At 41.2% G+C, this 27,907-nt stretch overlaps 1 protein-coding gene across 2 annotated transcripts in view; it reads left to right on the top strand.

The window, feature by feature from the left end:
* slc20a2 (solute carrier family 20 member 2) overlaps positions 1-24,600 on the top strand; it is a 52,636-nt gene extending 28,036 nt beyond the window's left edge. For both annotated transcript variants that reach the window (XM_080046727.1, XM_080046728.1), the window contains exons 2-11: positions 1,854-2,424; positions 7,580-7,720; positions 8,383-8,468; positions 9,778-9,874; positions 10,108-10,227; positions 11,557-11,784; positions 12,046-12,682; positions 13,164-13,349; positions 16,041-16,125; positions 19,653-24,600. In XM_080046727.1, coding sequence (XP_079902853.1) covers positions 2,136-2,424; positions 7,580-7,720; positions 8,383-8,468; positions 9,778-9,874; positions 10,108-10,227; positions 11,557-11,784; positions 12,046-12,682; positions 13,164-13,349; positions 16,041-16,125; positions 19,653-19,817 — 2,034 coding nt within the window. In that variant the 5' untranslated portion in view covers positions 1,854-2,135 and the 3' untranslated portion in view covers positions 19,818-24,600. The remainder of the gene's footprint in view (positions 1-1,853; positions 2,425-7,579; positions 7,721-8,382; positions 8,469-9,777; positions 9,875-10,107; positions 10,228-11,556; positions 11,785-12,045; positions 12,683-13,163; positions 13,350-16,040; positions 16,126-19,652) is intronic.
* The last annotated feature ends 3,307 nt before the right edge of the window (positions 24,601-27,907 follow it).

Below are 27,907 nucleotides of genomic sequence, written 5' to 3'. Positions count from 1 at the left end.
ATAATTTTAATATCTGTATTAGAAAAATAACCATATCTAAAGGGAATATCTATACTGTAACAGTATAGATATTCCCTTTAGATTGTTATTTTTCTTTTAGTTAATTATATGAAATGTTGATATTGCTCATACACAAAATATAAAACCAGGCAAACATATTGAATTTGAAGCCTACAACTGAAAGTATGTTGAAAGAGTGGGCCAGTATTTTAAAGTCCAGTAGTTTGATGATTGTTTTTATTCTTGAATTTTGGCAGTTTAATGAATAGTTCACCTGCAGAAGTCATGTTCAAACATAAAAAAAATAAGAGATGAAGGTCTGATCATTCTTTGTGGTGTGATAGGCTGTTTTTATTACTTTCTCTATATGCATTAGGGATGTGAATGTGTCGACCGAATGACCGGTTTTCCACTTGCGCTCAAGTTGACTTTAAAAATAGAATAGAAATCCGAAAATCAGTGGGTTATGCCGTTTTTTTTAATGGGAGATTTCACCGTGTACGAGTTCACGTCTGGTCGTGAGCGCGCTGCAGGAGTGTCACTTCTCCATGAAGTGTCAGCTTCACATAAGAGTCCGGTGTGGGACCATTTTTTCAAACTATTGATAAAAAACAATGCAGTGCAAAATATGCAGCATAAGTTAAACGCTCGTCTAAGACTATGACGTTAAATCACCTTAGAAACACACAATGCCTTCGTCCGATCACAGCAGCGTTTCACCGTGAGATCTCGCCAGCGAGTAAGCCGCTGCGCAGATGAACTGTGGTTTGTGGCTAAAATAATAACCGGGGATATTCTCCCCGTTAGCGATTTCAATGGGAAAGACTTCCGCGATCTGATTGAATGTCTCGAGCCTGAAAACACAGTGCCAAACTGCGCGACTATAGGAACTGTACAGTGAGCGGAGTCCCTCCGTTAGTTTCCGTCTACAACCGACACAATCACCGGAGACGCATTCACAGCGTTTAAATAAAGCCTCTCATTTGTATTACAATTGGGGCTTGGATGCAAATACTGCAACATTACGGCGGCAGATAAAGGAAAAGCGCAGTTATCATTTTCTGCACCTCAACCTCTGCTGTGGGAAGAAAGAAAGGGGGCAAAGCAAGTCGATTGATTTGTCGACTCGCAGGCGGACGGTAGGCAGCTCTGCCAACGGAGCGAGAGTGCACCCGCTTGTTGCTCCGCCTGTCAAAACGCCCACGCATCGGTTGTCCACTGGCCTTTCATTAAAAAATATATTTCATATTAGGTTTATTATATTGAGTCTTAAATAAACACTGCTTTCATTCCGACTCTCAACGCGAATTTCAATGAACCATGATGTAGTCTACAAAAAGATACTGAACTGTGATTGGCCAGTCACTGGCCCGGGCGGGCCAGTGACTGGCCAATCAACTTGCCCTGCATATGATTTTACTGGCCCCGGGCCATCGGGCTATACGTTATGTCGAACCCTGATAGTCTACTTAAACGTTGGGAGCATTTCTCACATCTCAGGCTGGATACTGTGGTCTTTTTATAGTATCAGCGCTGACAGCAGGCCCCCTTTGAATGACCATATTGGATTTTTTTCTAGTGCAGATTATTATTATTTTTTTACTGTGGCTGTCTGAAGCATCCTCAGCTTTCCGCCACTGGAGCGTGCCCCTGATTCATCCAGGCCTGTTGTGTGCCGTCATGGTCCAACCCCAATCATTCAGTTTTATTCCTCTGTTCTCATACGCTACCTATCTCTCTGGGCAAGTCACATGTATTGTAGGTGTTGTCAAATGGCAGCTGCTTTTAAAACGGGTTATCATAGCTTTTTACGCTAATCTGCTTGTGTCTTTTGTCTCTCGTTTCTCTTGCAGGTGAAGGAACGCGCAGACACACTGCCTCACATTAAGCTATGGAATGTTCCCTGCACCTACGACCACTAGTCTCCAATCTTTGGACTGAGCTCAAAACACTTAGTTAGCGACTGTGCTTCTCCCCTTGAACTCTTAATACCCAGGGGACGAAGAAAACGAGTGGGCTTACCACGTCCTCCACTACAAAAACGCACAGAGCACTTCTTTTTTGATATTCAAGCTTTTGTTTGATTTTTTTTTTTCCCCCGATTGGATTTTTTTCTGACGCAAAATCCTATCAAGATGGATCTGGAACCGTATCTATGGATGGTCATTGTTGGCTTCATCATTGCCTTCATACTGGCCTTCTCAGTGGGCGCCAACGATGTGGCCAATTCTTTCGGCACGGCTGTGGGGTCCGGTGTGGTCACGCTGAAGCAGGCCTGCATCCTGGCATCCATCTTTGAGACTCTGGGCTCCATGCTGCTGGGGGCCAAGGTGGGGGAGACCATTCGGAAGGGCATCATAGACGTCAATCTGTACAATGAGACGGTGCCCGTTCTAATGGCGGGGGAGGTTAGCGCCATGGTCGGTAAGTCGGACTGAATTTTACATCCGGTGTAGAGCTGAAGTTATTCATCGGTTTAGTTAATAGAGAAATGTAATGAGCAACAATTTTGACCAATTATTTTATTCTTTTCTCAAGATTTATTTTTCTTATTTCAGCTTCATTGGTAGATATTAATATTTCAGAAAAACACTATCACAGGTTCCTACATCCAAAGATGAACCCTTATAGTTGCTTCTACAAAACCCAAACATTTCAATATTACCTTGATATTAAACTAAAAAGGGATGTGGTTGGGCTTGATTAATAACTTAAATAAATAATCGAATATCCAAATTGTTGCCGTTTTTCTGTTGATCAACCAATGGATAAATCTAATAATTTCAGCCAGTCATTCAATGGTTTTTCTTTTTTTCCTTTTTTCTCTACATTCATATTGAAGACATCCAGACTATGAAGGAACACATATGGAATTATTTAGTAATCAAAAAAAGTGTTTAATAAACCAGATTTTTTTATTTATTTAGGTTCTTCAAAGTAGCCACCTTTTGCTTTGATGACAGCTTTGCACACATGGTATTCCCTCAATCAGCTTCATGAGGTAGCCACCTGAAACGGTTTTCCAACAGTCTTGAATGAGTTCCCAGAGATGCTGAGCTTGGCTGCTTTGCCTTCACTCAGCGGTCCACCTCATCCCAAACCATCTAAATTGGGTTTAGGTCAGGTGATTGTGGAGGCCAGGTCATCTGATGAAGTGCTTTATTACTTTTTCTTGGTCAAATAGCCCTTACATAGCCTGGAGGTGTGTTTGGGGTCATTGTCCTGTTGTAAAAACAAATGATGATGTCCCATTAAGCTAAACTAACAGATGGGATGCCTTTCGCTGCAGAATTCTGTGGTAGCCATGCTGATTAAGTGTGCCTTGAATTTTGAATAAATCGGCAACATTGTCAACAGCAAAGCAACCCCATGCCATCACACCACCTCAAACACGCTTCACGGTGGGAACTGCACATACAGAAACCATCCACTCACCTTTTCTGCGTCTCTCAAAGACATGGCGGGTGGAACCAAAATTCTCAGATAAGAAGCCCCTTTTATACAGAGATTGCGGCATATTGACGGAACAACATCACTCCAAAATGCCGGCTTTGCTTGCTTCTGTGTTATTTACACAGAACCAAGCAACGCCGGCCTGCTGGCGCATCAGTAGCTCCTTTTACACAGCGTTCCGGAATGAAAGAGGTGCTTGTAAACAGCGTCAGGTGTGACGTAAACATTTAGCACCGCGCCGGTCAGCTGCTTTACAACAACAACACTGGCCAGTGAATTGAGAGCAGAAGTGCTGGAGCTTGCAGTAAGAGGGCCGTATTTTACTGTCCCCACAATGTGCCAGTTGATCTCGCTATGCGCTGAGTCCAACATCACTGGGACTGTTAACCAAACTGACAAAATCAATCTGCTTCACCTCTGTGTTGGTTGTGAGCGAGTCTCTTTGTGAGGGTATAATGACCGTTGCTAAGGATCTACGTCATAGTTTTGATGGATAGACGTCTACAAACAGGGCTACTACTCGTTCAGAAAACAATGGAATATTTTTTCAACATGACTTTGCATGTATCAGGAGAGCAGGGAACACAGGAGTCATGGTTAATGTCCGACTGGACTCCAGTCAACACGACGTGAGTAGGCTACGTTTGGCCGCATATTGACAGTTAGCCAGTAACTTCAGGCTGCAGCCCGCAATGTAAATGTTCCGCAGTAATTTTCTCCATGAATTGTTATTTATGTTGGGGGGTAATGCTTTGTTAGCTAGATGGAGCTCTTGTTAAACATATTGGCCAATTAGAATTATTATTTGTAGAGTGTGCGAGTCTTGAGTTGTGTTAGCAAAACAGTAGCTCTGTGGCTAACAGCTGAGCCGGAGCCTTCAGTCAGCTGAAGCAGACAGTCTAGCGGGGCGAGCAGACTATTCCCCCGTTACTAGGTCGTATCCTTGGTCGTTCCTATTTACTGGCGTAACAAGTAAATAGGAGCTGCGCGTCGGGCTCCTGCTTCAGCTTGTCGGTCTTTATTTCTAGCAAGTGACCCGTTCGCTATACTTTATCCCTTACTTAGCCTAGCCTAGCTTTCCCATTGTACAACTTCTCCTGGGCAGAAATAGACTCATACACTCTGCAAAATTAAGCACGGGGGTTTGGATTGAGCAACGGACCTTATGATCAGATAGATTATACGCCGTTCCTTTTATTTGGTGATTTTTACGGGACATCAGGCTGCCGTGATTAATGTTAAACACACGTCTTTCAACTGCTAACATGGTCGCATGTTTAGAACGTAGGCTATGGAACGTCAAACGCCCCCCTGTTCCGCAACAACAAGCTGGAGCATTTAAACAGAGAGGCGGAACTGATTGTGTCGGGAATCTTACTACCCCCCCCCCGAGGTAGTAAAATTCCCGGAACAATCTCTCGCACCTTTCTTCCCTCGTTCCGCAACGGTCGCATTTATACAGCAGAGCGGAGGGCCGAAAGGCCGGCATATTCCCGGCTTTCACTGGCTGTGTAAAAGGGGCTTACTCACTAGTCTAATGTCCATTCCTGGTGTTTATTGGCCCAAATTCAAAGTTTGTGTAACGGATTTACTGACCCTAATGGCTTAAAGTAATTATGGACTGTTGTTTCTCTTTCCTTAGTTGAGGTTCTTGCCTTTTTATATGGATTAAAACTAGTCAGCTAGGGTTATTCAATGGATAGAGACCCTTGTATCAACCTTACCTCTGCACAAAACAACCAATGCTCTCAAACACATTAAGAGGGCAAGACATTACAGAATTTAACTCTTGACTGCACCCCTGTTAATTGAAAGCCATTCCAGGTGACTACCTCATGAAGCTACTTGAGAAAATACCAAGAGTGTGCAAAGTTGTCATCAGAGCAAAAGGTTGAAACTTTGAAGAATCTAAAATGTAAAAGATATTCTGGTTTGTTTAACACTTTGTTTACTACATACTTCCATGTGTTCCTTCATAGTTTGGATGTCTTCAATATTAATATTGGTAGAAGTGAAGGTAGAAAAAAATAAAGAAAAAACATTTAATGAGAATGTGTGTCCAAACCTTTGACTGGTACTGTATATCTTTTACATAATTTCATAGTTCAGCAGCTGTGGAGCAAGCCTACCAGTCCTGCTATTAACATGTTATAGTATTTGAACATGTGCTTGTCCCTGTAAATTGAGACAATGTAAACAACACATATCCTGACCCGAGGGCAGACACAGGGGCATTTCAGACTATTATAATTCGTCGGAATCCGCTTCAGGCCTATTGCCAGCCAGGTACGCTCACACATACGTGAAATTAGCATTAGCAACATAAACATTGAAAAAATAAGTAAAAGCAAGTCTAAGAATATCATAAGAAAATTTACAATAAAGAAACAAAAAATGAAAAATGCTCTATTGTCCACTCAAGAAAAGCTGTAAAGATGGCGGGAGCAGAATTATTACAAAAAATTAGTAAACGTTGCAGAGCGATAAGGATGTTTGTAGAATAGAACACATTGATTGATGAGATTGTACATTAATATCTATACTACCTAGAGGGGAATAGAAGTCTGTCAATGGGGCATCTTGCTAATGAGGTCAGCTGCATAGGAGATGAAACTGTTCTGTGTTCCCAACTCACCACAGCCTCATGCCAGAGGCCAGTGACTTAAAGAGTATGTGTCCGGGGTGAGAAGGGTCAGCCACAATCTTTCATGGAAGGATGGTAGATCGTAGCCAATCACCTTCTCTGCAGAGCGAATGATACACTGCAGTCTGCCCTTGATTTACATTCATACATTCTCCTGTAAGATAACTGCAACTGTGTACACAACATAACATAACTAAGCTCTGTGTTGAATCCATGCTGCAGCCACACTGCCATCTTAATGTCCATTCAACACATACATAGACATGGAAAGAAGCATCATTAATCTTCATAACATGTTTGAAATGTAGGTGTTTCATAAAATGTTAAAAGTTTCTGTATCTCGTTGTCTAACCTATTTGGGGTTAATTTTTTTTCATTAACAATTTTTTATTTAATTTTTTTTAAGATTATTTTTGGCATTAATTCAAGCTTTATTTGATAGTATGGAGCAAAACAGAGTTGAAATGGGGAGACGGAGAGAGGGCGGATGACATGATGCAGTAAAGGTCCACGGTTCAGATCTGAACCTGCGACCACTGCGACAAGGACTGAGACGTTATGTAGTTTTGTCCTTGTTAATTCTCAAAGCAACTTCCACAAACTGTTTACTCTTTTCTCAAACAAACCTCATAATGTGAAGTTTTGGTAACTTGTATTACTGTAAACATTTCTTGAGTTGCTTCAGAAAAAATGTGTCCTCGCATTAAAACACATTTACAGTTTAGCAATTGTCAAGTATCAACAGTAGCTTTACACATCAACATTATTTGCTGATGATTACCATGATTACCCCAGTTAAAGAATGGCACAGAATAGAAAACAATGGGGCACCCGCTGAGACCATGCCATTTCAATGACGGAGTGAGTGCTGCTGATGAATCGGGCGATTTATGCACAGGGGATTCCCGTTTCAATGAAAAAACTTCAGATGTGTGTGAATGTCGGGGGAAGACTGAACAGTTTTTCTTCACCTTTTAACTGGAAACATTTTAACTGGCATATTGTTCATACAAATTTAAAATACATTGGAACTCTTTGATTTGATTAGATAAAAGCAGGAAGTTCTTCTATTGTGGGTTTCACTTGAGTTCACAGAAACAGAATTTATACTTGTCAATTTCTAATTTAGGCGTGAGACAGTGAGGCACTGAGGTATTGTTTGTTCAAATAATGGAGGAAAAAAATGTTAACTGACACTGTGGGGGTTTTGTCAGATAAATCAATGCTGTCGTGATTAATTAACCTACATTCTCTATTTTGTTTGTTAAAATGATTTTGCTGCAGGCATTTAGTGTATCACTGAACATGTCTTTGTCAAATATGTAGGCCTATAATAATCTCTAAGCTATTTTTTTGTTTTACTTTTTAAAATGTGTGGCATTGTTTTCTTTAGTTTAAAGCTTGTACTTTTTTTATGGAAAACGGGTCTAATTCATAATGGAAAATGTCTGAGATGTTTGTGTGTGTCCGTTTCAATCACAGGGTCGGCAGTATGGCAGCTAATCGCCTCCTTCCTCAAACTCCCCGTCTCTGGGACTCACTGCATTGTTGGCGCAACCATCGGCTTCTCCATGGTGGCCATCGGCACCAAGGGCGTCCAGTGGATGCAGCTTGTCAAGATCGGTAATGGCTTGGGGGGGCTTTACGAGACTCGTGTGTGTGTGTGTGTGTGTGTGTGTGTGTGTGTGTGTGTGTGTGTGTGTGTGTGTTAGTGTTTAAAATTCTAACTGCATATCCACATGCCTGCATACATATAACTATGCTGTACACATACAGTCCACAATGTGTGCAACTTTTACATTGAAACGTTGACAAGTCACAATATAAACTAATTATCACCACACTGACAGACTGAGTTCCAGTAAAGCTACAGTGGAGTTTCTCAGGCCAACAAACGATTATCATCAGATGTTGTTGTCAGCGAGGGTGGCTCTCTGGCCATTTTAACACAGCAAGAGATCTATTTTAGAAGAGGCAGAGTTACCGATCTCTCCACCTCTTTAGATGTGTCAACTGGGCAGCATGTAATCCAGTCACAAGACAAACTTTATACTCCCACTTTATCACTCAGCTAAAGACAGAGACTATTGCTTCCTTCACATTCATGTATTAACCACAGCTGAGTTTAAAACAGTTCATACATTGTTTCATTGGTCAAAAGTCAGTCATGGACATTTTGGAAATTACAAAAAGACCAGTATAACACTCTGATGATTCTCTTATTAGTGTGTGATTAGTAACTTAGTGTGTTGCTGTTCTTTTACATATACTTCCTCCCTCTCCAGTGTCATCGTGGTTCATCTCCCCTTTGCTCTCTGGCCTCATGTCTGGACTCCTCTTCATGCTTATCAGACACTTCATCCTCAACAAGGTGAGCTTATGTCACTTTCCTGGTGTACTTACTCATACACACACATACAATAAAGCAAAAATGTAATTCAGAGGCACTTCCAAATGTTTTTGTGGTTCAGTACTTGTTAACCTTACACACTTGTGTTGTGAGACGTAAAAAATCAGGGCGCTGGATTCCTGACCATGTACAGTAATAATTTATGACTTCACATGCTGTGGATTGTTGCCAGTAGTGTCAGTGTATGTTTTTTTTAGCATTTGATGCAGTTTTGAGTTGTGTGTCACGTTCATTTTGTCATCATGTGTAGAGTGAGTCGCTGGCCGGGATATTCACGCTGGAATTAAGGCACAGACATACACGCACACAAATTTCAGCACGGATAAATATAAATTTGATTTGGCAACAACCGCAGATTTGATGTTACGTAACGGGCAATCTCTCGCCGACCAGGGAGAGAAAAACAGTTGTGGATCATCCTAAGGTCACGACTGCAGGCTTATGTATGACTGAGTCATAAGATGATTTGGCACTTGGGTGGGAATTACTGTAAAAGAATTGGTCCAATTCAGGATGTGTTTCTCTCTGTCCCCGTGGGCTTTATGTCACAGTATTTAATCGTTCTATTATGTCTTTGCTGTGGTGACATTTATTTTCCCAAAATGCACAGTCAAGACGATGGTTTTGTTTGTGCGCGTATGACTTTTACCTTCGTACATCGGTTATATTGCACATAAAACTCCCCATAAACCACACATTGTGCAAGAGGGAATGGTTAGGTATATAGTTTTACCTCATCTGTTTTCCACTATATCAACAGTTTTTGTATGACCTGAGCTGAACACCTCAGGTCAGCTGAACACCTCAGGTCAGCAAAATCTGTTTAGCGTTGTAATTACAACAAAAACACATACAATAAACACTACATTAAGGCTGATCACTGATCAATCTGCACAATATTTTACCTTTTTGTATTTTACTTCAACTTAATGGAGATTTGATACTCATACAAGTACAGTAAGTATCAATCTATGTATATGGCTTATAAACAATAATTTAAATGTTGGTCCTCTGTTATGAATTAGGCTATATCATACAAAACTCTTCCTACATTTACTTACGAAAACAGTAATTCCTTTTTTTGTTTTATAATTCCAAATTTGCATTTGATCATTAATTTGCAGAATTTTGTAAAAGTGATACAATATGATCTTATCATGACACAATGAAAGTCAAATATAATAAATCAATAATAAGAATTAATCAAGTACAAGTTTGAGCTCTTTCACGGTCACATCAGAAACTGTACTAATGTGTGTTTGTCACATAGGACGACTCTGTCCCTAATGGCCTGCGAGCGCTGCCCCTGTTCTATGCCACCACAATTGGGATCAACACATTCTCCATCATGTACACTGGAGCCCCATGTAAGTGCTGGGTGGCAGTTTTTTCCTAATAGAGATGCTGTCTCTGTAGTATGACACCAATGTATGATCAAATTACCATCTCGGTCTTAACGGGTTATAGTGTCTATGTCGTTTGCTTGCTCAAAATTCCATTTGAAGGTGTGACAAGAGTATGAGTACATTATAGCATTTTGAAACTACTTGCCAGAATTTTTTTTCCTAATACGTGTGTGTGTGTGTCTTCATCATTTCAGTGCTTGGGTTAGAGATGCTGCCGGTGTGGGCCATCTTTCTCATCACTTTAGCAGGGTCGATCGTTTGTGCAGCTGTGGTCTGGTTTGTTGTCTGTCCCTGGATGAGAAGGAAAATAGCAAGTAGGTATCTGTGTGTTTGTGTGTGTGTTTACGTGTGTGTCCAGTCTTTCTCACGCCATCTGAAAGCCCAGTGCTCTCACCCGGGCCTACAACAGAGCTGCAGCCTCTGCTTACACATTTTGTGCAAAGACGCCAGACAAGGGACGCCAGTCTGGATGTGTTTCTCCTTGGCCTCTGCCAGAGCCACTACTAAAGCCACCAACAACAAAAAAAACCTGTGAACTCCGACACACTATATTCTGGTGTGTAGCTGTGTGGTTGAGTTCATAGCCTGCAGAAGAGAAAGCTCTCAGACCAAGGTTAGGAATGGTTTCTGTAATGGGAAGATTAGCATGCAGCAAAGCAGGGAGCTCCATAAAACACATGACACGTTAAATAAAACAATGGAAAAAGCAGAAGCTGGAATATCTGAGAGAGTGGTGGACATAAAAAGGCAGCCAGTCTGTTCAATTCAACATAATGTCATGCAGAATAAATAAGAACTTCTGTTTATTGCAATACAAAACAATACAAAGACTAAGTGACAACTTTTTGCACTAATATGAAAAATAAAAGAAATGTTAATATGAAACAGAATTTTAAAAAGGGCTTTATTTAACCAATAGTATCTACATGAACTGGGTTAACATGGACAATGTTCTATATCTTGAACCAAACTTTTTATTTGGAATAAAGTGTTTATATGGATCAGTTCTATGAGTTTTGGCCTTATAAAACATTTGTCATCGGAATAAAAGTGTCCAACTACTGAGGCTTAAAAAACTGTTTTTATTTTCTCAACCCTTGCTTTAACCTGCACACAAGCTTGGCCCACTTGACCCTTTGCTTAACGTGACCTGACCTCTGAATGCCTGCAGGGATTAAAGGTGATATTATCTGCCTTAATCTGGATATTACTGCACCTGTCCAAAAGAAACGGCCGATGGCTGAGATTGTGTTTGTACTGAGGTGTATGGAGGCATCAGGTCCGTCAGTCCTGGGATTAGTTTGGATCAGCTGATGGCTATTGTGTTTCAGGAATGTTGCTGCATCTTTTTCTCTTTTTTTTAACCAATTGTTATTGATATAGCAGAAATATATATAGCAAAACATATTGAAGAAAACAGGAACTGTGTGCCAAATTAATAATTCATTGGAGTAGTTCTTGTCCTAATTTACGTAATCAGCCTTTTTAGGAAGCCATCCACATAGCTTTTCTGTAATAATAAAAAAACGGAATATAAGCCTGACATGTAAAAACACGATGTTGATATTAATAAGATGAAATGTTTTATCTTGTGATACTTTCTTTCTGTCGACTAAACTATCCATCACCTGATTTTCTTCCAGGTCGTCTAAAGAAGGAGCAGGCTCTGTCCAGGATCTCTGATGAGAGCTTGGATAAGATCCCTGAAGAGGAGGAGGAGAGCCCTGTCTTTAAGGAGCTACCAGGGGCCAAGGGGACAGACGAGGCCGTGCTGCCGCTCACAGGGAGCAGCAGTGAACGGCGCACCTCCAGCAGCGAGCTAGGCAACCTGGCTAATGGAGGCCATGTCCTGCCCAACGGCAGGGCCTATGGTAAAACTGGAATATATATATATTTTTAAAGACACTATTTATTTGAAATGTGCCAGTTGATCACTTTTTCTGTTCTCAAAGGACAAAGACAATGACTGTGTTCATAGTGATATCTTTGTATAGCTCTGTTGCAGCGTTAATATGGTTTAAGAGGTCAGGATATTAGGGAGAAACATATCGGCATAAAACTATAATGGTGCTGTTGGATACTGTTTTAATTCTCATGCATCCACACCCACTTCTTCATCTCCTCTCCTACAGGCCGAACTCACTCGATGACCAACGGCTGCCTCAAGTCCCCCGTCTCTAATGGCAGCTTCAGCTTTGACGGCCACATGCGCAGTGACGGCCAGGTGTACCACACGGTGCACAAAGACTCTGGTCTGTACAAAGACCTGCTTCATAAGATCCACATGGGCCGCATGGACGACAGCGACCGCTCGGGCTCCAATGCCGGCCCCGCCGACAACAACTACCGCCTGTTGCGGCGCAACAACAGCTACACCTGCTACACCGCGGCTATCTGCGGCATGCCCGTTCAGCCGCTGGTCCGCTCAGAGTCACGCGACGACAGCGACAAGCTGGTGGGAGAGGGAGGTGCCAGGAGCAACAGCGTGTCATACACCAAGAAAAGGATCCGCTACGACAGCTACTCGTCCTACTGCAACGCGGTGGCTGAGGCTGAGATCGAGGCAGAGGAGGGCGGGGTGGAGATGAAGCTGGCCACAGAGCTGGAGGGTGTGGACGAGGAGGGGGCTCCGGCTCCAGGCCCTCTGGACGACCTGATGGAGGAGGAGTTCGAGGAGAAGGATAAACCTGAGGTGTTCCAGCTCTTCCACTTTCTGCAGATCCTCACTGCCTGCTTTGGCTCCTTCGCCCACGGAGGAAACGATGTCAGGTGTTGCCTCCTGCTGCTCACATCACGTACACCATCCCATTTAGCCAATGCACTTAACAGTTACATTCCATTTTCCTAGTATAGGAGTATATATTTTGTTATTCATGAAGATTTGCACCATATTAAGGGTGAAGGCAGTTCTGGAAAACATTGTTATCAAAATCACTTTTTGTCAATATCAGTGAATATCTCCTCTCGATCTGCTACCTGTCTGTACTGTGTGTGCGCTGAAAAAACGCAGCCTGGACTCTGTAAACTGGTATGTAAACAAAGGTGGCCCACTGTTGCTAGCAACATGCCCATTCACAGAGCCTAGACTGTGCATATTAACACTAGATTTTTTTTTCCAGTGCACGCTCAGTATGTACAGGTAGCGGATCATAAGGAGATAATCACTGGCTTTGACAAAGTGAATTTGACAACAACCACCTTTTTACAAATGACACACAAGTCATAATTCTGTATTTTCTGACTTGTGCAGTAATGCCATCGGGCCTCTGGTGGCGCTGTGGATGATCTACGACCAGGGCGGTGTGATGCAGGACGCTGCCACTCCCGTCTGGCTGCTGCTCTACGGTGGCGTCGGCATCTGCGTGGGCCTGTGGGTGTGGGGCCGCCGCGTCATCCAGACCATGGGGAAAGACCTGACTCCCATCACCCCCTCAAGGTGAGAGAGCCATCGCATTGGGAGGGTGAGCGAAAGGATGTGTGTCTGGATATATGAAAAGTGGAGAGGAAAAATATGTGGATGAGGGAGAGAAATAAAGAAAGAGAGAGAGGCAGAAGTTAACTTTCCAGCAAGCTTGCTCTGAAAAAGCCTCGGCATGCTGACACTCACAAGTCTAGCCAGTGCCAACAGCCTCCCTGGTAAGTGTCAATGTGTACACTGCTATATTAGAATGTACACACACAATGCATTTTATTATAGGCTTTTAAATGTTATTGAACAAGTAGTTACAATTTGAACTGACCGTAAAAATACATAACCCTAAGATACACACAATCACGTTCTGCTCTGTCGCCTCGAGTGCTCCCGATTCACAGCTACAGTAAACTTGCCTGTCTGTCTCGAGCATGCACTGATTAACCACTCTCTACTCCCCAAACAGAGCTGCAGCTGCAAGCAAAACATGCACATTTACTACACAGGCATCCTGCAAGTACAATGCTGTATTGAATGTTCTATCTTGGCTGCATCTGTAAAGGCATAATTGTTTTTCAAGAGGCAGACTGATTTTACTACTAAACATTTCTATATTTTAATGTTTTTATGTTTGAGATAAAACACAACACAGTAGTAACGTTGGTCCTTTTTACAGTAATCACAAAGTATTCCTTAAACTTCGTAGGAAGTAAAAATTATACACTTTTTCTCTTCCTCTGACTTATTACATAATATTTATGAATTTAAAATAGTCTTTTGGACCACGACACATAAGGCCCCAGGGCTCACTTCGACCCAAAACCTAAGCAGCAGACCTCACACATCCTTAACCAAAGGCTGCTGCTTCGCTGTCCTTTTTAGATTGATCTCTCTTTCTCCTACTGTCCTCAGCTTCCCACGCATTAGCTGAAGTGTGTGTGTGTGTGTGTGTGTGTGTGTGTGTGTGTGTGTGTGTGTGTGTGTGTGTGTGTGTGTGTGTGTGTGTGTGTGTGTGTGTGTGTGTGTGTGTGTGTGTGTGTGTGTGTGTGTGTGTGTGTGTGTGTGTGTGTGTGTGTGTGTGTGTGTGTGTGTGTGTGTGTGTGTGTGTGTGCGCGCCTCAAAGATGTTTTTGTGTTTCGTGACAGCTTAAGGAAGCCAGGCTGTATGCCTGCAGGTCATTGTGCACTGTATGTGTACGTGCATGCAGGCAAGTTACGGTCCAATTATTCCAGCAATTTGTGTGTGTGTGTGTCTACACTCTGTTGCCTAGCAGGAATAGCATATAGGGTTAAAGGAAGTTGTTTGGCATTCTGGGTGAGAGAAGTAGAGCAGGAAGGGTGAGGGAGGCCAAAGCCACAGTGGGAACCCTAGCCTCTCTTCAGGGAGGGACGCCAGCCTGACTCCTTCTCTTTTCTTTTTCCTCTCTGTCTTCTTCTGTTTTTTTTTAATTTCTTTCCCACCCTCTCCCTGTAAATCTCCATTTCTATTCCTCTTCTCCATCACCTGAATCCTTCCCTTAATTCCTGCTATTGTTCTCACATTCACTTTGTCTCATTATTTCCCACTCTTTCTTAATTCCTTTCATTTTTGGCCTCCCTTTCTCTCTGTGCCTTTCTTAAACTCAGTCTTTCCATCACCCACTTAGACATTTGCCAAGACAGATTAGCTCTGGTTCACTCTTCCAAAGGCTTGTTTTCCTCCATCGTCTGTTACCATGCATCAGTCTGACAGAGAAAATGTTTGGGTCAAGGACAGGGAAGTGTGTTTGGTGTGTTGTGTTGCCTGTCCATCTGTGTGTCTCTGGCATATATTTAAGCGGGCACAATGATCACATGAACAGTGCAGTGTATCACAGCACCACAGAAACGGATTGCTGCGGGTCTCACTGGCCTCACTGAGCTTCTGCCAGTGGAACCCTGGGAAATGCAAACAATCCCGTCTCTTTTTGACGAGCTAATCCTGTGTGGCACGCACCTATAATTAACCAGCTACTCAAGTGTTTATAGCTGCCTGATTGGTGTTTGCTTATCTGCAACGGACTGGGATGGTGACATAATATAACGCTTACTGGAACACACAAAATAGTCTATTGGGCATTTGTATTGCCTTTGCTAGAGGGCATTGCATTCGCATGGTCAGCTTCTTAAACCCCTACACCACCACATCCCACACCTATACCGTCTTAAATATTTTCACTCACACAAACTGCATAGAGTGGCATTTTGAACATGGGTTCAGCTCCTGTTTCGAGGTTTCTGTCTTCACTGCTTTTATCTCAGTCTCACAGAGAGGTTTACTGGCTGCTATTTGTTTTCTTCTTCATTCTTCTCTGCCCGTGTGCCCACTGCTCTGGTGTCAGTGTGAATAACTCTCTTGAAATGGGACAGATGAAGTCAGCACGACGCGATACAGAAACACACTCTCACGACCTTTCACATGTAGCCATACTTTATAGGATTATTATAGGAATTACTTTACCATTTAGGATCAGATAGAAATGCTATTTTTTTCATTGTTAGTGTGTGTTCAAAAAAATATATAGTAAAGTGTGTGACTATCATATTTCTTCCCGTGTGTGTGTGTGTGTGTGTGCTGTGGTAAATGTGGATGCTGGTCTGTGGTCAGAGCGTGCCACCAGCAGCTCTTCTCAGACATTACAATGAAGGATATCTCTTTGCTCCTCCCCCCTCCTCTTCCCCCCTCCCTCCTCCACAGTGGATTCACTATTGAACTGGCCTCTGCACTCACAGTCGTGCTCGCTTCCAATATCGGAATCCCTGTCAGTACGACACATTGCAAGGTATGACTGAGCGGCCCTTCCCAGCGTGCCTCTTAACCCCCCTCTCCACAGGCATTCCCAGGGGACAGGGAGCTCACATTGCCTCCCCATGCAGCGGGCTGGAAATACACATACCACCCTAAATCAAAATCCTATTTAGCAATCTAATCATTTCTGTGGATTTGCCAAATTTTTATGACCAAAATATGGTCATAAAAATTTTTCCAGGAAATCTGTCTCTTCTCCCTGGTAGTGTTTGCAAGGATCCATTGATAAATATTATTTCATCAGACTCTTGCGGGAGAAAGATAGTTCCGGTTTATTACAATGTTAGTCTTATTCACTAGTTTTGGCAGTGATTTCTATCAGTCGTGATTACATTGTACAAGCTCAAGTAATTGCTGGGATCTGGGAAGATTGCTGAAACTAAAGTCACAAACAATGTTGTGCAATTTACTCACTAAAACAGTTTCCTTTGACTGTCAGTGCTAAACATTGCATGTTTATCATATAAAAACATTTAATTTAAGCTTTTTATTTAATCAATTACATTATTAAATTAGCCTAAAACATGCTGTAATTGAATATCAATCAAAGATAACTAAAGGAAAATGTAGTAAATGGAACACCATTCATTAAAACTATCAGAACCACATTGTCATAAACTTTTCAGCGCAACAAAACAGACAATCAAACATTCTGAGCCCGCTGCAGACGGCCGTGTGCAGTTTCTCTCCCCTGCTCTTTTCAGGTTCCTCGGCTCCGGGCAGGAAGAAGTAACGGACCATGCTGTTTCATGTCCAATAACTCTTACATTTTGCACTTTCAGCATTGGCATGGTTAGCTGTGTGTGTGTGTGGCTCCACCAACGTCCTGTGTTTGGCTGCAAACAGACTTGCGCCCCCCGCACACTCCTCCACCCCATCACACTTGTTCTCCACTCTCTTACCTCTCCCTCTCCATCTTTCTCTCTGTCTCTCCACTCATCTGTCTTCACAGCGGATTTTGCATTGAAGTAATGAGTGCGCTATCAGTGCTTGTTGCATCAAATGTGGGCATCCCAATAAGCTCCACCCACTGCAAGGTATTGGAGTCATTGGTTGTGAAGCTGTTCTAGAGAGCCCTTCGAGAGCTCTGCGTCATTGCTTCACCTGTAGCTGTCCATAGTCAATCAATCACAACTCCTGAAGTTGCTGTTTTGACCTCTCCTGCAGTTTCCCTCCTGCTGCAAACCCCACCAAGTTTGCCTTTAAGCGAAACATTTTATGAAATTCAATGCATGCTTACTAGATAGAGAACAGTATAAAGTCGTATTTAGCTACTAATGTTTTGAGAGCAGACGGGTGGATGAGAAAAAACTAGCGATGAGAGATGACTTATCTGACACGTTCAGCTGTTTTATTCCATTTTTGTAGCCATTTATTTTTAAGTACTTGTTCACATTAATAGTGTTATTCATTATATCAATTTTAAGTACCACATCTTTTTGTAGTCGAAGAAAATGTTCTTTTGATGAACAGTATGTAACAGTTGAACTTGTGTTCCTAGAACGTTATGAAAGCTTACTGAAGGATTATATTGACAGTTCTGGAATCAGTGGCTGGGTGTTTAATGAGAGGATTGATTTCACCCTCATATCTGTCAGCCAGGAGCCAGTTAGGATAGCTTAGCAACAACATTGGAGACGGGGAAATGGCTCACTAACATGTTATATCTCAGTTGTTCAAGTGAAGTGTTGCATATGCATCTTATTGACATTGTTACATTTGTCTTTATCATTTTGATACATAATTAAAAAATTACTGCTGAAGGGAAACTGCACAAGACCCAAAACTGTTTTTATTTGATTTCTTATGATCAATTCGTCTTAACTCCAACATTGCCATCGATACATCATTTTCATTTCTCACCTCCAAATACCCCTCGCTCCTCCATAACACCTCAGATAATCAACTGCTTTGCCAAAATGTTAAATCTACTGATGGCTAGAGGTATATGCTGTAATTGTGGTGGTTATGATTTGGTGATTGTGTCGGGGGGATCCTCAGACATTGTTGGACAAAATTAGTATTTAAGATATTAATGACCTTGTAGTATGTTTAATTTAATTTTTCTATATTTAAATGTTAAAATTGACGTTAGCGTTTTTAAAAAGTGGCCAACAATGTCTGTTAATATCTCCCCGCCGTCTCTGAGAGTGAATGAGCAGTGTTGGGCATCTGTTTGGGTTCGTCTCAATGGAGAAAGACCATTTTTTCATTATGTGTTAGGCTTCTTATGTTTGTGAACTTGTGTAACTGAACTGATGCCCAGCCCTGGTGTGTGTGTGTGTGTGTGTGTGTGTGTGTGTGTGTGCAGGGCACTATGGTGATTATGTACAATGACTTGTTGTTTCAAAAGCTCTCCAGGCATTCAGCAGCACACATTGAGTACAGGCTTTGCATGCCTCACATACTGCAATTTGCTGTAAACAGACACCCTGAGCACAACGTTTAGATATTGTTTTCACAGGCTTTTGAAAAACTGCTTTTAGAATAATGCTTAATATCCAAATGAAGGTAAATCTGATACATTTTAGACCACAGAGTAAGCTACTTGACTAACATCTGCTCCTCTGAATATATTTGTGTGTAGTGTGGCACTAGTTTGCCTGTCGTAGAGACAGGTATTGTTTGTAATCTATAGTTGAGTCTGTTGATCTGACCTTCCACATTTAGTCCACAATGTGACAGGAGCCGTCTCATGTTCCTCTGGCCATATAATAGCAGGCTTAGTGTCCCTGAGCGTCACACACAGAGCTGAAACCAGTCACTGTACATGTCTGAGGTGTGTGAAATGTCTTTGTGTGTAAATAAAGACAAAAATTTCAGATATTTGATGCACTAGAAATGCTTATTTCAGACTTCCAAACAGTAAAATGAAATGTAGGTAGTACTAACCTTTACAATCTGCTGCTTTAACTAACATATATTTAGGATCAAGCTGGTGTTGAAGAGCTGAAGGCTGTATGCAGGCTTTTCTGTCCGCATGCTAACGTGTTCTATCACCTTTGGCTCACTTTTTTTTTGACGCACTTCAACTTAATCTGTATATTTTTTTTGTTTCAGTTGGAATTATTGAACATGTTACTTCACTGCATTTATCTAACAGCTTAATTCGCTTAATTACTCACAATATGTGGCATCATCTTATGAGCAATGCTCATTTCTACAGAGGAGAGAATAAAAAAGTATATATCATAATATCTTATGTCATAATACTGTAGAGTATTTTGTTTCTGATGATGTCCATTCACAGATAATAATGCTGTACTTTTACTCTAGTTTACTACTACTGCTAATTGTAACATAATCATTATTGATTGAAGGCCACACACATAATTTATCAGTTTCAGCAGTGCCCATGACTCCGCTGTCCATTAAAGCCTGTTTGACAAACAATGGCTAAACATATTGACGAAAGGAAAGCCTGAACAAGCCGCAGCTCTTCACTGTGTCTCTGTATAGAACTTTGGTTCTGTGCTGCTGCTGATTGTGTGTCTCCTCCAGGTGGGCTCTGTGGTGGCCGTGGGCTGGATCCGCTCCCAAAGAGCAGTGGACTGGCGCCTCTTCAGGAACATCTTCCTGGCGTGGTTCGTCACGGTGCCCGTGGCCGGTCTGTTCAGCGCCGCAGTCATGGCCCTGTTTGTCTACGGCATCCTGCCCTACGTCTGAGAACAGAGTAGGAAAGAGTCAGAGAGAGAGAGAGAGAGATCAAAGCTCAACGGGTTGTGGGTGCAGACGGAGAAGGAAATGAAGAGAGGTTTGAAAGGGCAAGGCTTTTTTCACATGGACTTGATTGTAATGGGGATGTGAGGAGGGTTGGTTCATATGCTGCCTGGCTCCGTAGTCCAGAGATCTTTTTCACTTGTTTGATTTTCCAATGGGTTTTTTATTTATTTTTATTTTCCGTTTTTTTGGGTGCATAAGAAAGTGCGTGTAACCGACGTGTTTCACCATTCAATCTGCTGTACATATGACAATAATAGGGGGAGATTTCTAGTAACTTTTAACAATAATTATGGTCTCATCATTGACGGCACAGGACAAAAAAAATAATCAAAAGGTTAATTCTGCACACCTAAACTGACAAACATGTCTGCAGCAAATATATACAGTTTTGCCTGCAAACCAAGGAAGCATAGTCGGTCAAGTGCTTATTATTATTTTTATTGTTCCAGAATGCCAGAGAGAAAAAAAAATGTAAATATTGTTGTATTGGATTGAGTGTGGTTTGTTGTAATGCAGCTTGCTTTAAAGTTAAAACAAAACAAACGAAAAAGACAAAAAGATGTGTGGTCACCCAAGCCATCCATCATCTCCCTTTAACATGCTAGCAAGGTACAACTAGGGCCAAACGGAAAGGACGCGTCAGTGAGGGCTGGTTGGACTGTCGCTCTGCTTTTTATTTTTCCACGATACCATAGAAACCTGATCTGCGAAAGAGTTCATTTTTTTTGTCAAAAGCTCCTCTATGTTTTTTAGAGATGGATCTCATATTTTTTAATTATGTACTATACTTTAATTTGTACTGTAAATACTGTCCTTAAAGAGGGAGGGGGATTGTGGTTTGTTTTTAACATAACTAGTCATGATGTCATATTATATATATATATATATATATATATATATATATATATATATATATATTTCGTCCTGGGGTACAAAAACACACTCAATGAACACATACACACACAACATGACAAGCTGCTGTTTGGCGGAGGTTAGCTGATACTGATAACTACCTGTTGTAGATACTCCATTCCTTCTGGTTTTGGCGTATCCGTAAATTCAACGGTATTGGCAGAAGGTTTTTAAGCTAAAAGTTGTTCTTCTTGAGAATATGTTTAGGTTGCGTTTCATACGGCGATATTCGAGGGAGGTGGCTCTAAAAGTAGAGTACGGTTTAGGTGCAGCAAAAGCCAAAACGCTAAGACCTGAACAGTCACATAAAAAAACACTAATAAGGTCCCACAAAATGTTCACATATCTTCATCTGAATGCCTTTGTTTTCCATAAATCAGTTAGCGGAGTCATTTCGTTACACTGAAGGCTCCCTGCCAATGACAGACCTCTACACTGTCTATGTTGGGGTCATTTAAGATCTCCGATTTGTTCCTGAATCTCTCTTCATACACCTCGCGTGACAAACCCGAGGTACCGCACTCAAAGTTAAAGTCTTGTCATTTTAGACAGCTATTATGTTTCATGTCAAACTGTTGTATTATAACCAGCCAGTTATGCAGAGGTGGAAAGAAAGGGGATTTACCCCCAGCCACATGTGTAGCTTCTCAAAATGGGCTGGCGTTTGAAGTATAAAAGCATTTAGCCTAACGATCACCTGTGTTTCTATCCAAGTGCTAAAGGTTAGGTAGTAGATAGGGGGCTGCCCAGTTGGGGATTTAAGGGCTGCTTATGTCGCTAAACATCAAAAGATGTCTGTCTTCAGACTATTATGCCTGAATGAGATGGTAAAGGGTGGATAGTACTGATCATCACCAGCTTTTTAACAGGGTCACCTGACCCATAGATGAACAAAGTTCAAAGTTTTTTGTTTTGTTTTGAACAAACTCAATGCCAGGTGTTGCAAGTAACTTTTTGTTCTTGTGCTGTGTTTCCTAATTTCTTTTTTTTTCTCATGAACAAATCTATGCTTAAGTAGACACTTGCCTTGTAACTTTGTGTTTTACTTTGTGCAGATACAGTCAAATTATTAAATACTGTGTTGTTTACATGGTAACCATATTGTAGAGTATCTGAAAAAAAACTGTTGCCTAATGATGCCAATGAAAGACAAACTATTAACCATGACTTTTTAAGTGCAAGTAAAAAAAATAATAACCTGAAGTGTCTAGAGAGAGAGTGAGCAAGCGTGCGATGACTTTTTTTTTTTTGTTGTAGTAGTGCTAATCACGATCCCCATCTCTTTACACTACTACTACGATGTGTTAACACTATGTATGGGTGCAATTCAATAATGAAGAGAATGACTAGAGAAATTTCATCAAGACTATATATTTTTCTACCATATCGGCGGTTTAACCTGGGCGAGCTTCCAGACACATATGAGGACATACTGTGGGGCTGATGGCGACGGGGACTATAGTTGTTATAAGAGACGGGCTGAGAAACGGTCTCATCACATTGCCTCGCCAGTGCCATGTGCCACACTTCCCCTAAGCCCAGTGTGTTCCTCTAACTTGTAGATTGACGTGTCGGTTGCCAATAGATCAGATTTTTAAATTACCATTTTTATTTTTGAATTTTAGATGAAAACACTTTGTAATTTTGTTTCCCTATACCGCTTGGATCATGAGCTGTGAGAGCAGGACAGCATCTTGCTAAAACCAGGACGATTGCTCGCCGGAGGCAAAATCTAGAAGCAAAATCAGCAGTTGAGAAACTGAAATCTATAACTTGGTGAATGATAACTGGACCGTGAGGACATTTGTTTCCTTGTTTTGGCAGGGAACCACTCTTTAAGCTCATACTCTTTTACTATTCTAAAGGCTGTGTGTTACACAGGGGGAGGCACGTAGCTGGTGTCTTTAAATTCTCTTTGTACTCTTGTATAGTTAAGGTACACAAATAGCAATCTAATGTTCACCACAATGATCCACCGCCAAGATTCTGGTCATACCAGACCATGCAATGCTTTAGCAGCAAAACCACTGGGTCAATTGTGTTGAGCAAATTTGTGCTTTTTTTTTGTAAAAGTAAGATTTCGTTTTTCTTCTCTCAAAAGTCACATAGTCCCGCTTTAATTGTATTTATTGTCATTGATTAAAAGTAAACTTACTGAATCAATGCAATCTTAAACAGGTGCAAAATATTGCACTAACTTGATAGTCAACATTGCCACAATAAAAAAAGGAATTTCTCTCATTTAAGGGTTTTTTCTGTCTTCAGAAAGGTTTTTAAAAAAGCTCAGACTTATCTTCTAAATGAAGTAGCCACACACCACTATACTAGACATGAATAAAAAATCCAAATATTCATTCATGTTTAAAATACTAAGAATGATGTTCACATCCTAATGTCTAGGAAAATCTTATTGCAGCTTGTCAGAGGACTGATGAACACAGTGTTGTCTGGCCACAGCTTGTGGATGAATGTTTGTTGCTCTGGGGTGTAGTTAGTTAAATAAACAATGCTGTGAGACTAAATCCATGACTCATATTGGATTATAAGGTTTATTTATAAATGGACTGAGGTCAGCCAGCACGCTTTGGAGGTCTGGTGTTTGCTTCGTCACCATGCTCCACAGCCCCCCCCCCCCCCCCCCCCTTTGTAACTCACACTGTCATTTTTATTTTATATTTTTCCACATGCATTCTCAGTCCTGATAGGCCAAAAGGGATGCACTGCTCAAGATGGAGATGGGAAAGTGAAATTGTCCTCTGGTGGCAGCGTTAAACAGAACCGATAGTCACGGCTTAGACTCCCATGTCAAATTCAATTTAAAAGAAGCATTGCTGTTTGTTAATAAGCAAAACCTGTTTCCCCAACAGATTTGGACAAAAAGAGAAATTTCATGTGAAATAACCAAAAACTGTTGTACTTTTTTATAGAACAGTGTGTTTATGTTTGACACAATCATTTAAAGCAAGAAGCTGATTGACAACATGATTTTTTTTAGGGCCTGTAAATGAGCCCAATCTTATTCAGTTTAATCCAACAACATGTTCTATTGATACATTTGTGTTCATATTTAATATCAAAAGCCAATAACTGTACAGGTAAAATTTGTAATCGGTTAGATGTAAACGCAGCCACCGGGTGGTGTTGTCAGACAATTTCCCTGCCCAGTCTGTTATCAAATGATCATTGTAAACCATGTATGGTGTCATTGCCATGGAGGGAGTTGCTTCGCTTCTATTGCATTATAATTGTTTTGTAACCTTTTCTTGTAGAGAAAAAAAAATAGAAACAGAAAGTGCCATTTATTTCTCCCTGAATGTGCAGTACAAGCTGTTGTGAAGGTGCAACTACATGCCGTAGCTCCACCTGCCCTGGTGTTATAGCGCCCTCTCCTGTTTGTATGTGACTAGCACCGAGGGGTCATTTGTTCAGATAGTTGTATATACTATCTGTGGTTCAGAGACCCTCATCTGGATGTGGCGTGCTGTCTTTAGTTTTTCTGGTCTATTCCGTAATAGAATGTGCTCCTTGGCTGGCCTGCAGGCTTTACAGCTCTGTGTTGTCTTTTCACTTGTTGACTGCTATTTTACTGTCCGGCCCTTCAAAAGTTTTAAAAGAAAAAAACAACAAATAAATGATTAAAAAATCAAAAGAAATTAAAAAATCAAAAGAAAAATGTAGCCCGCTTCTACAAAATCTTAAATCTCTTCTGATTTGCATATATCGTACTGTAATGTTTTATTTAAGATTTTAGTGGAAAAAATGTCTGCATCTAAAACTAAATTATGGGAATTAAAATTACAAAGAATACCTACATTTCACTGAGTCCTGTGTCTTATTTTTTCATTGCTTTGTTACATCCTTTAAAACTTAAACATACATGTGCAGCAGAGTGATACATAGCCTTTTATCAACACATGGTTTGTGTACAATTTGCCAAAATATCTCCTTTTCTTTGTCTATGAAAATCCTTGGAAGCATTTTCCATATTTCATTATCATTTATTTCCTAATGTATTTGGCATGATACTGTGAAGCTAGAAATACTCAAACAAGAACATACGTTTTTGATTTGATTTTTGTATCATTGCAAGGCAATCTTCTAATATAGTTACTCTTTTAATTTACCTGTATTGTTTCAAGAAAAATCTAATACTTCCTTTATTTTTTGGTTTGGTTTAGTTGTAACTCGATCTGAATTCCACCGCTGTGCCCTGTAACATTTTAGCGTCGTGGTCGTGCACGTCTCCCCCACTTTGCATGCATTTGGTTTCCTACAGCAACCAACCTCTTTAAAGACTGAATCAACCTGCCAGAGCTTTTCAGGCTGCTGTTATTTAGGGTTTGGAGCTCCGATAATAATTCAGTGACTTGGCATGGATGGCACTCTTTAGTTCCCAGCACTGTGTGGCTGCCTGTGCTAGGTTTACTATCGAAGATGTCTCTCCAGTAACACTGAAAAATGCCTGTTTGATGCTGGCTCACAGCAAGTGACACCATTTCCCTTCAATGGGATAATGGTTTCAATTTCGTGTTGGTTAAATCAGTAACCAGAAATGGGGGGTTTGTAGCGTCTCAGGAAGAGTGGCATTGTTGGAGGTTTTTGTTCATCTTGATTTCTTTATTTGTGGCTCTTGTGTTCTTGTAAGTGTTCAACAGAGGGCCCCTTCAGCTGTGATAAAGTGCAGTTGCTACTCAACATTTTTCTCAAGTCTCATCATGGATCAGGCTGGAAGTCCATAACTCCAGCTAAATGTTTTATAGTGACATCCTGACTTATTAAAGAGGGTTAAGTATATTGTCGTTCCAGCTAATAAATAGCGCTCTTTTTCTGGTTTATACATACAAACATTTATAATGCATAATGTTTTTAAGTGACAATCGCACCATAAAACTCGTTATCGTCACGCTGGGAGAATCTGATCCATTGTTTTAAACCTGCAGTGTGTAGAATTTTGGGTTTTATTTCCTAGCAGATTTTGTAGAAAGTAATTATAATATCCATAAGTACATTTAATCTAGTGCATAATAGCTGATTTTTTTTTTAATAATTTGTTTCCCCTAGAAAGGTTCTCATATATGACCATATTTATGCATATTATGGACCAAGGCCTAGTGCCGCCATCTTGAAAGTGTCATAGTTGGAATGTCATCAGGTGCATTGTTTAAAATTTAGAATTGTTCTTGACCTTGAAGGCCACTGTAGCTTCTGTTATTATTCGAACGGGTTGGGGTTACCCAGGGAGCGTTGCATTCTAGAACTTTGTAGAACTTTCTTGATGATGTCATATTACACACTGCACCTTAAAGTGAGAAGGTGTTCCCAGAAGCAGATTTTTTAAAGGTCACATATTATGCTAAATGCACTTTTTAAATGTGTTCTAACATATCCATGGGTCCACGGTGTGCCTAGAAACTGCCAAAATATTAAAAAAAAATAACAATCTCTCCTTTTCTCACTCTCCCCCTTTCTGAAACCCCCACCTCTCCCCCCAATATACTCCAGTCAGAATTCTAGCTGACTATAACGTCACAGTCGGCACAGCCACATCCCCATATTTTCTTTATATGTCCATGTTTCCCCCCCACATTAGTAACCAGAAACTTCCACCTGCAGTGGTCTATTATATCTAATTAAACTAAATTAAACGTTTGCCGTGGTCAGTCGGCAAAACAGAACATTCCACTTACTTGCTAATGAAATATTTGAGTGCCGTCTTCCAAATCGTAAAGGGTCAAGCCAAAGCAGTCTCAAACTCACACAACATATCGGCAGCCATCTTTGATGTTTACTATCACGGCTTCAACGTCGCATGCACGTCACTGTCGTCATCCGGTTACGTCCGCCCCAGAGCACCATACAAAGGGCTCTGGCGCGCCCATATTAGATAGAACCAATTGAAACGTGAGCCCAGATTTCTGGTCTTTTTGAAAAAGCTTCAACGGAGAGTTTCCAGACCAACAGGTGCAGCAAATTTAATTTGCCAGCGCCTAGTGGCAGGTCTGGGAATGCCAGGCTACTAATTTATCTTAATCACAGCAGTCTTAATAATGCCGCGTTTATAACGAGACAAAGCTTAGGGAGCTACTTGTGTAGTAATTCCATCGGTGAAACTAAAAGGAATCTCCTCAATGGTTGTTTGCCTGTTATTTACCTAGTGTAGCATGTAGCTTCGGGAGTAGCACACAACGTACCTCCCTTGTAAATTGGTCATTCCCACAATCAGCTGGATCATTTCAGGAGTGATGAAAAGGTCAAATGACGATGCTATATTGTGGATCCTTGATATTGCATATCGTGAAGGCCCTGGAATCATGCCGGTGGGTGCGGGAATGTAGCGTAAGGTGTTGGCATGAGATGGAGACCAGACTTGCCCGTTCTTCGCTGTCCACTCAACATTAGGATGGACAGGATCCTCTGTCTCGTCTTCACTGTCCGAGGAAATGGCACTCACAGTAGTGGAGGTATTGAGTGAAAATTCAATATCAGATTCCCCTGGGAAGTCTTCTTCAGAGTCCTGCAGCTCGCTGTCTGAAGATTGCTCCAGGACCATCTCTAAAACCTCTCTATCACTAAAACGCCTCTTCATTTTTGCTCCTTCTCTTTCTCCAGGTCTTTTTCCTTCTATGCCCACTATTTGAATGACACCTCAGCCAAGCTGCATGTTTAACTTTGGCTGTGAAAGCAGCCAGGTGCTTAAACACACTAACTGTTGTTTTCCTTTTTGTTTTTGAGTACATCAAAGGCAGAAGGCCATGTTTTACTCAAGCACCTCACATGAAACACATTCAAAAGATGCCCTTTTCACCCCTGAAATGATCAGTGCATGCTTACAGGTTCACACTGACTCTCACACATGCACACGCACGCACACACATACACAAACAGACAGAAAAGCTATTGGGCTCCCCTGGTAGTCACACGGCTCCATATAAGAACGGTCAAAAATACAAGAATTTCATGCATCGACCTACAATGGGAAAATAGTTAAATCTAGTGGAATACAGTAAAAATATCAAATATGACTGCTTCTCTTCTAAATGAAATGCTAACATTACAAAATGCATGGTTTTATAGTAGAAATGCAATGAGATTAAAAAAGGTGGTTTGAATGGAAGTGGATG

Source organism: Ammodytes marinus (genome assembly GCF_949987685.1).
Source record: "Ammodytes marinus genome assembly, chromosome: 2".
Classification (NCBI taxonomy): domain Eukaryota; kingdom Metazoa; phylum Chordata; class Actinopteri; order Uranoscopiformes; family Ammodytidae; genus Ammodytes; species Ammodytes marinus.
The sequence above is the reverse complement of the archived record's forward strand: the minus strand, read 5'-3'. Positions and strand labels throughout refer to the sequence as shown.